Here is an 8631-nt window from a genome sequence, read left to right as displayed (position 1 = left end):
GGAGTAGGACCACAGCCGTTCCAGAGTGATCCATAGCCGTTCCGGAGCGATCCAAAGCCATGCTGGAGCGATCCATAGCCATGCTGGAGGGATCCACAGCTGTTCCAGAGCGATCCACAGCCGTTCCAGAGCGATCCATAGCCGTTCCGGAGCGATCCAAAGCCATGCTGGAGCGATCCATAGCCATGCTGGAGCGATCCACAGCCGTTCCAGAGCGATCCATAGCCGTTCCGGAGCGATCCAAAGCCATGCTGGAGCGATCCATAGCCATGCTGGAGCGATCCACAGCCGTTCCAGAACGATCCATAGCCGTTCTAGAGCAATCCACAGCCGTTCCAGAGCGAGCCACAGCCGTTCCACAGCAATTATCGTGCATACGTTTTTGTAAGAAATCATACAAACCCGTTCATGAGAATGCATTGCGCATTGTGCTGGCAATTCTGACTTGTTACTAAGTCTTCCCTCAGATGTACAAGTCAACTCATTTTGAAGTTTCTGATTGTTGGGAGGAATGTCATCTTGCTTTTGAAGTTGTTAGGAATAAAGGGTGATCTACCTGGCTATCCTGCTCATAATGTGTGCGCATAATGCATTTGTACACTTTGACTTGATACAGAGTAGGCAATATATAAACAGACAGGTGACAAATTAAGGAAAAAAACTGACTGAGGGAAAGCTAATAACACAGAAGCTTCCATACAGAGCAGGAGGGGTCACTGAATGGGTTGATGAGTAGGGAAATGATGTGAATCACAATTCTGTGGCCTTCACAATCACCAGATCTCTTCCCAATATCTGCCCAGAATATCTTTGTATGATAATGTTGCAGCTCTCCACCGCAATCAGCAACACAGAATGAGGACACTTCTTTTGGAAGCATTGTGTTTAACAGAGGATATCTGATGGTTATGTTGGGTATAGAGGAGGATCGGTTCAGACAACACAATCTCACGGCAATTCGTGAAATAATCACCTGATTTTATCTATTTGATGTGTACACAAACACATTTATCTTGTTTATTTTCATGATGCTCAGCACGTTTTTTTTTTCGGGATGTTCAGCACGTTTTTTATAATGCCAACAATTGCATAGCTGTGTACAACGGGACGGCTTGGGTTTAGGAAAAGAAGAAAGCAATGGTTGGGTTTAGGAAACAATAACGGGACCGTTGGGTTTAGTAAAAGAAGAAAGCGACGGTTGGGTTAAGGAAATGTGACCCATGGGACACGATCCCGGATAGGTTAGTAAATGTATTTAACTATTTTCAGGGAACTTTCATGGCAGGGTCAGCGTGAAGTGGACACAAGTTTGCAGGAATAGATCGGAATGTGTAAAACGTGAATTAGAAGTGTCTCACAAATAAAAAGTTGTTTTGAAGGTAACACTGTCTCACATAAATAGATCACCTGACAGGTGCAGGATGAGATGAATATAAAAATATATACAGTATATACAGTACATATATACTGTATATATATACTGCATTTTCTGGTGTTCATTGGTCACTCTTGCATAGACATCCGTGTGTACAGAGGCAGCTCTCTTTGTCATGTCATTTGTTCTGTGTTTGAATAAAACTGCAAATGGTCTGAAATCTTTGGACTTGTCATCTTTGAAGTCTCCATCATCATTTCCTGATGTCTTCATGGTCCTGCTACACGTCCTGCGATGCCCTGTTACATCCTGCTACGCTGTGCGGTGCCCTGCTGCACCTTGCTGTGCCTTGCAATGCCGCACAATGCCCTGCTATGCCATGTACTAATACATAAAACTACTACAAACTACTATTTTTGTGACTGTTATTGTCACCCTTCATTCTAACCCCAACCGCCCCGTCAGACACCGCCTACCAAGAGCCTGGGTCTGTCCAAGGTTTCACCACTGTCGCACTGTTGCTTGCTCTGGAGGAAACTACTAGAACTGTTGGGTCCTTGTAAATTCTGGAGTGTGGTCTAGACCTATTCTATCTGTAAAGTGTCTTGAGATAACTCTTGTTATGCATTGATACTACAATTAAAACTGAATTGAATTGAATTGAAATTCAACTCCGTTATCAACCCCCCCTGTGTTGTTTGACCCATCCACCACCTCGAACAACCTCCCTATGCAGATTTTAAAGACTTTCATACTACTCGTTACCGTAGTTGCTCTTAATGCTACGTCTTCTTCTTCTCATTGAGAATTGTGCTGTGCTCACAAAAGATACTTCGCACTGAAATACATTAGTTTAAAAAACGTGCATGCCATCACAAAAAAAAATATTTCACGAATGGCCATGAGACTGGGTTGGTTCAGAATGGTATTTTTTTTTCTAAAGCTTTTTCAAAATGTTTAAGATCTCTTAATAAATATTCATAATTAATAATTGTCCATTGTCCGTTCAGAACCCCACTGATTTTCATGCTTAAAACCAAAAGAAAAGCGACAAAAAACGACATGAGAAAATAATAAATAATAAATGTATAAATAAATAAAAGAAATAAAATAATAAAAATATTATTAAAAATAAAAACTAGGAGCTCTGCTTACATACATGTGTGTCGACACATCTTCAGTCAGTGACTAAAACATCAGTGGTGTAATGTGAAAAAGAGAGGATGAAAAAGAATGCTGAATTCAAGTTAAATGTTTAATGGATGCCTTTATTAGACCTGGAAAGTTCCACACATGTATGAATAGGTAATAAATAAAAAACCCAATAACTACAACTGCTACTGACAACACAACATTGATACCATAACTGTTGGTGCTTTCACTATTAATGCTGGTTTTATCAAGATGTCAATAACCCCTGTGAAGCTATGTGAATTATTTACGGCTAAGTGACAGTTCAGCGTTCCTGTTGATCAACTGACATTGCATTATTACCATCTAGTGGTAGAAATGAGTCAGTTCATGTGTCTTCACAGCGTGGTACACACCAGCCAGCTGATCATAGTACTGTAATCTACTGACAGCGGAAATACAAATACATTTACAGTGGTGTAAAGGAAGTTCATCTACGAAAGTATTCCACTTAAGTAAAGTGTCCAGGTACTTTTACTTTACTCTACTTCAGTCATTCTTTATTTGTTATATCCGAATCCTTTGTCTGAACTTCCACTATTTATTTTATTAATTTTTCTCACAGAATTTTGTACATTTGTCATTTAATGAGCATTGTTGGTGCATGAGCCTTAAGATTTCCATTTCTAATAACTACTTCTGTTATTTATGTGCACACGGCAAATAAAGAAAGTCTATTTTTCTCTTCCCAATTTTAAGAATAAATATGCCAGTGCAGTGAGAATATTCCTACACTTTTTTAAGCAAATCGACTGGTTTCAACCAATTGTTTTTTAATTTCTTTTTTAGAATTCAGCTGCAATGATTTGCCTTATTATCTCATGTTTCACAAACACTAACAACACATTCTCACTGCTTTGAAACTCAATTATAGAGATGCCTGGATTAGTTTGCTGTTTTCCAGTAATATCCAACAAGATATAAATATTACAACATTGATGTGCTACTTACATGCTAATAATGAATAATAGTATCCTTTATTTTGATAACACTTTTTAAAACAAAAGTATGTTTACAATGTGCTTCAAAAACATGTAAAAATATTACACTGTGAAATTACAAAATAGAATAAATAAAGTTATAAACGGGCTAAAAATCTATAAAAATAAGAATAAAGGAATACAATTGAAATAAAAAAAACTAATCAAAAGTCAATTCAAAAGAAAGGAATATTCAAATGCATCAGCAATATCAATAATATGACACAATGAAAAATAATATAGCCTACTGTACATTTGCGTTATCTCAGTTAATTTAGAGACAGTTGACAGACAGATAAGAGATAAACTGAGAGAGGGAGAGAGCTAGACAGACAGATAAATAGATAGAAAGACAGACAGATAGATAGATAGATAGATAGACAGATAGATAGATAGATAGATAGATAGATAGATAGATAGATAGATAGATAGATAGATAGATAGATAGATAGATAGATAGATAGATAGAGCAGCTCTCCCAGGAAAATGGGAGGAGTTTCCTGCGCAGTTTGAAGAGTGTGACAGCAGTAGAGTAGTTAGGATGGCGCTGGAGTAAGCATCTCTGTTCGTGCACAACTTCTAGATGAAAACTGGACCTGTGACGAGTGATTAGGGACTCTCATCCACAACTTTCTCTTAAAGTCATGCGCCATATTATGTGTCTGTTTTCGGCGCTGATTGTATGCCAGAATGGGAAAGCGACTGGGGAGTTGAGTGCGAGCGGACAGTCCGTGCATATCAATGACGGAAACTATGCCAAGCGGGATCACACTGAGCAACAGGAACCTTCTCAGCACCGACAACAAGTGCTCGGTCCCCCGGCAGGTGGGTGTGGGCTTCACTGTATCCAGCCCTGAATCACAGGGCGGGTTCAACTTTAGGAAACCTGTCAGAGTTAGCTAGCATAACTGTGCTTTAGCCTATAACCTGTGAGCCCTTGTGTTGTCTCAGTCGACCTTACACCCATTTTTAGGTGCTTTTGTTGCTTTTGTTTTGACAATTTGGTCACTTTTTGACATAGTTTCGACGTTTTTTCTGCCTTTTTTTTTTTACCAACGTTGCCAGTAGGCTATGGGTGGGTTCAACTTTAGAAAACCTATCAGTTAGCTAGCGTAACTGTGCTTTAGCCTACACCTGGGACCCCTTATGTTGTCTTTCAGTCGACCCTGCCTACACCCATTTTTGGACCCATTTTTAGGTGTTTTTGTTGCTTTTCTTTTGACATTTTTGTTGCTTTTTTATACCAACGTTGCCAGTAGGCTATATTACCCCTAATACCAATTTATTACCACTAGCTAGTTGTACACTTGTCTTGGAATTCAAGGTCCAATAATACCTCATAAACCTTATTTCTATGAAATTATAGCATAATTTTAAAGTAGAGTTAAACAAACAGACATTATTAATAATTTTGAGCTTAGCTATAGGCCTATTTCAGAGTCATAGGAACATATTTTGAATGGTATTCAGACACGGAGGGTAAAACACTTTGAAAAACTGGTCACAACATGAAGGTTAGCCTAAGTACAAATAAATGACGTTGTAGCTGAAAAATAAGGATTATCTACTCTAACAACCATCATATTACAGGTCTTTTCTAACAGATTATGTACTTAGATGTCGTTATTTAGTCGGCCCAGACATCTGTAGAAGGATTTGCTCACAAATCTGATCCAAAAGATGTGGGAGCTTGCTGCTGTCACCATGACTAACGGTTTGTCCAGCTGTCCCTTTCTATTGCATTACCAGCAACAAAGCAGTGATTAATCAGTATATTCATATTATTATAACAATATTCACATTTTAAAGTGACTTGAGAGATGGCCAAAAGGTTTAGAAAAGCAACAAAAAAGATGTCAAAATGACTAGTCCATTATGAAAAGAGTGTTTTGTTTGTGTAGATGCTCAAAAAGCAGCTCAGGGCCCTTAACATACAAAAAACATTATAAAAAAAATGTATATATAACCGGGGCTGCAACTAACAATTCTTTTCTTGAATGGATTAGCTGTTTTGTCCCTAAAGTGTCAGAACATGTGTGAAAAATGACAATCACTGTTTTCTAAAGCCCAAGTTAAGTTCCTGAAAATGTTTTCTTTTGTCCACAACTCAAAGATATTCAGTTTACTGTTACAGTGGAGTGAAGAAACTTGAAAATATTCACAATTAACAAGCTGGAATCAGTATTTTTACTTTTTTCCCATTAAAAAAGACTCAAACCAATTATTTGATTATCAAAACAGTTGACAATTACTTTAAGGGTTGACATCTAATTGATTAATATTTGCAGCTCTTAAATATAGCATAATAATATACCCACTCTTTATTATCTTTCCATCCAAATCGTGTGTTTACATAACAAATGACTCAGCTTTCAACTTCAATTTGCGTCCTATTGTGGGTATTTTGAAGAGAAAGTATGCCCCCCCTCTAGAGTCCCACTCTCACAGATGCATGCACTTGTCATGACAATGTTCTTGTTCCCAGCAGAGCTGTGGAGAGGAGCTGAAAGAGGGATTTGTGACCCTTTTCATCAACTGATTCATGAGTAATTCATGCTACTGTAGGAGTAGGCTATATTACCATCCGTCATCACATGAAGCTCAAGTCTGTGTTGTTGATTGAAACACTTGGAATGCACCCGGCCATGCTGTCCCTTGTACCCTCCACAAGCCCCCCTCCCCGCAAGCATGTGTTGTGTCAATGCCAAACCTCCTCTTAGCCTCTTGTCTGCACAGAGCCAGCTCTCATGAATTACTGCCCACTTCTACTGAATAAATAGAAGAAGATATAGAAATACAAATGTATAAAAACCTTCTGGAACCTGATGGTCAATTCTCCCAACGGGTTTGTATGATATCTTACAAAAACAATCCACTTGATATCATTTCAGGGCTGCACGATGCGAGGAAAATATGCGATAACGTTGCTGAATATCGTGATAATGATAGTACTTGTGATAAACAGATAATAAAATGTCTTGGCAAGACAAACAGGTGCAGGGTGCTCAGGAAGTTCAGTCAGATGATTGAAGGTGCTCTTTGGGGTCGGGAATTCAATTAAGTATAGAAAAAAGAAAATCCAAGGCACTCTTCCTCAAAGTTATTTAAATAGCCTTTATTTTAATGGCTAATTAATTTCATAATAGGTCATTTAAAAAACATAAGGAGAATCAACCCACGAGTAGTCTCCCAGACAGTCTTCTTCAGGGTGTCATATTAAAGTGTATTCAGTTCTGCCTTTACAACAATTTGTTTAATTTAAAACAAATAAAAAGGAAATAATTTCCAACATTCTATAATTATGAATTGAATATAAAAGACACCACTTAGATCCTAAGCAAAAAAATGACTAGCATTTAAAGGTGCAGTTTTCCGCTCATATTTTATTTCAACTACCACAAAAATCTATTAGGATATGTTGCAGCCTTTTGCACTGTGTATATTGATATTCTCTGGCGATTAAAAAACAATATACAATACAATGAAAATACAATAACAAGACTGGAGCTTGTTCGGACATTAAGTCTTTGTGCCAACCCTTCACCCAGCTGGATCCTAAGCATCTTTTGTCTCAATTTGATATTGTTGACTCGGGATTGAGGCCGATTTGGCCCCCATATCAAAGAGTCACTTGTGTTTTTTCAAAGGAATGCATGGCCTACATCCAACACAAGCACACAAACAGGCATGTTTGTGAGGGAGGATGGGGGGTCAGCTAAGATAAATCCCTGTTGGACCATCTGTTTGTGCTGCCTGGTGGTCTCACAGAACTGACCAGTCAACATATCTGATCTGAATCTGCGGTTCAAAGTATAATCTATCGCTGAAATTAATATCTCAGCCAAAAGCAAATGAACACACATTGCGTTTGCCATAATTACAGCTTAACAATCTAATATTTACTGCCTTCATTTCAAGGGCATGTAGCTTTGTCATTTAATGTTTGACCAGTGGAAATATCTTCCTCGAGCTATGAACCAAAATATCTTTTAAAAAGGTTCATACATTGATGAAGGAAGGGTTTGAAAAGAGTCTGCTGTACACCAGTGCTATCATGTGCCTGATAATAACAGTATTCAAACCAAATTACACACAGCGTGGGATCTATTTGTCATCTCAGACAGCCCATTTCAATCCACTTCATAAACCTCTTTGTGGCGAGCTTCACTTCGCCAAATGGGAAGATTATAGTAATCTGGCACGGAACACCTCCATTTCAGATTTAGTGACCCCCTTCTGTTTGGTTTGGCCACTAAGGCAGAACACATTAAGCAGAGGCTGCCTCTCTTAAAACAAGCCTTCTCTTGTCCATTTGCACTAGTGGATGTTTTCCCTAGATGACGCTCACACTGCCAAATGTAGTGTTTCATATTGTGCCTGGAAATGCAGCCCCTCCTGGCAGCTCCTGCTTCCGATCAAAGGGAATTGTTAGGGGCAATGAAATGGGATGATCTGGTTATCTGGTTTTGGCACTTGCTGAAATATTATGAAAGCTGGTAGCATAAGGCATGGCTACAGGCGTTTTTAGTAAAGCTCTGGCAGATCTTTTAGCAACAGGATTATAAGCAGTCAGACCAGTAACAAATTCAATTGTCACCATTAGTGAACAATGCTTGTGACATGACCAGTGAGATTGCTACTATAAAAGATATTGCAGCATTTAGTTACTAATATAAGTGCAATACAGCCATTTTTATGGCTCTTAGCACAAAGTGACTATGATATAATGGAGCTGTAGAGGGTTGATGATGAGCCGCTGAGATTTATGGCTTCCAAAACTCACTTCCAACCCAGACTGCATAGGAACCATACACTTATTAGAATATTTGTAGCAGGGCAGTAGGTGAAGGAAGATACCTTGGTGCTAGCAGAGTTCTGCAGTGCTACATTGTATTCTTGATACTGTGGAGTTTCTATGAAGCATTGTTCAATGGCTTCAGGGCACGTTTTAAAACTGGCTCGTGCAAACGTTAACCATTAAGTGGCCAAAGTGTACGTACCAAAAACTGCAGTTCATTGTGTGGCTACTTGAGGCTGGCTCCAAAATGGAGTCAATCCCCTGTAGTTTATATCGACAACGTTTCA

General features: G+C 38.7%; 1 protein-coding gene across 2 annotated transcripts in view; it reads left to right on the top strand.

The window, feature by feature from the left end:
- The first annotated feature begins 4036 nt into the window (after positions 1 to 4036).
- The window catches only part of LOC116688008 (protein FAM171B), a 14661-nt gene continuing 10066 nt past the window's right edge, over positions 4037 to 8631 (top strand). The window contains exon 1 of one of the 2 annotated variants that reach the window (XM_032513779.1): positions 4037 to 4371. In XM_032513779.1, the coding sequence (XP_032369670.1) occupies positions 4191 to 4371 (181 nt within the window). In that variant the 5' untranslated portion in view covers positions 4037 to 4190. The remainder of the gene's footprint in view (positions 4372 to 8631) is intronic. The other variant, XM_032513778.1, reaches the window with a different exon arrangement.

The sequence above is a fragment of the Etheostoma spectabile genome, chromosome 4 (genome assembly GCF_008692095.1).
Source record: "Etheostoma spectabile isolate EspeVRDwgs_2016 chromosome 4, UIUC_Espe_1.0, whole genome shotgun sequence".
Classification (NCBI taxonomy): Eukaryota; Metazoa; Chordata; class Actinopteri; order Perciformes; family Percidae; genus Etheostoma; species Etheostoma spectabile.
This window is presented reverse-complemented; position numbering and strand designations above follow the sequence as displayed.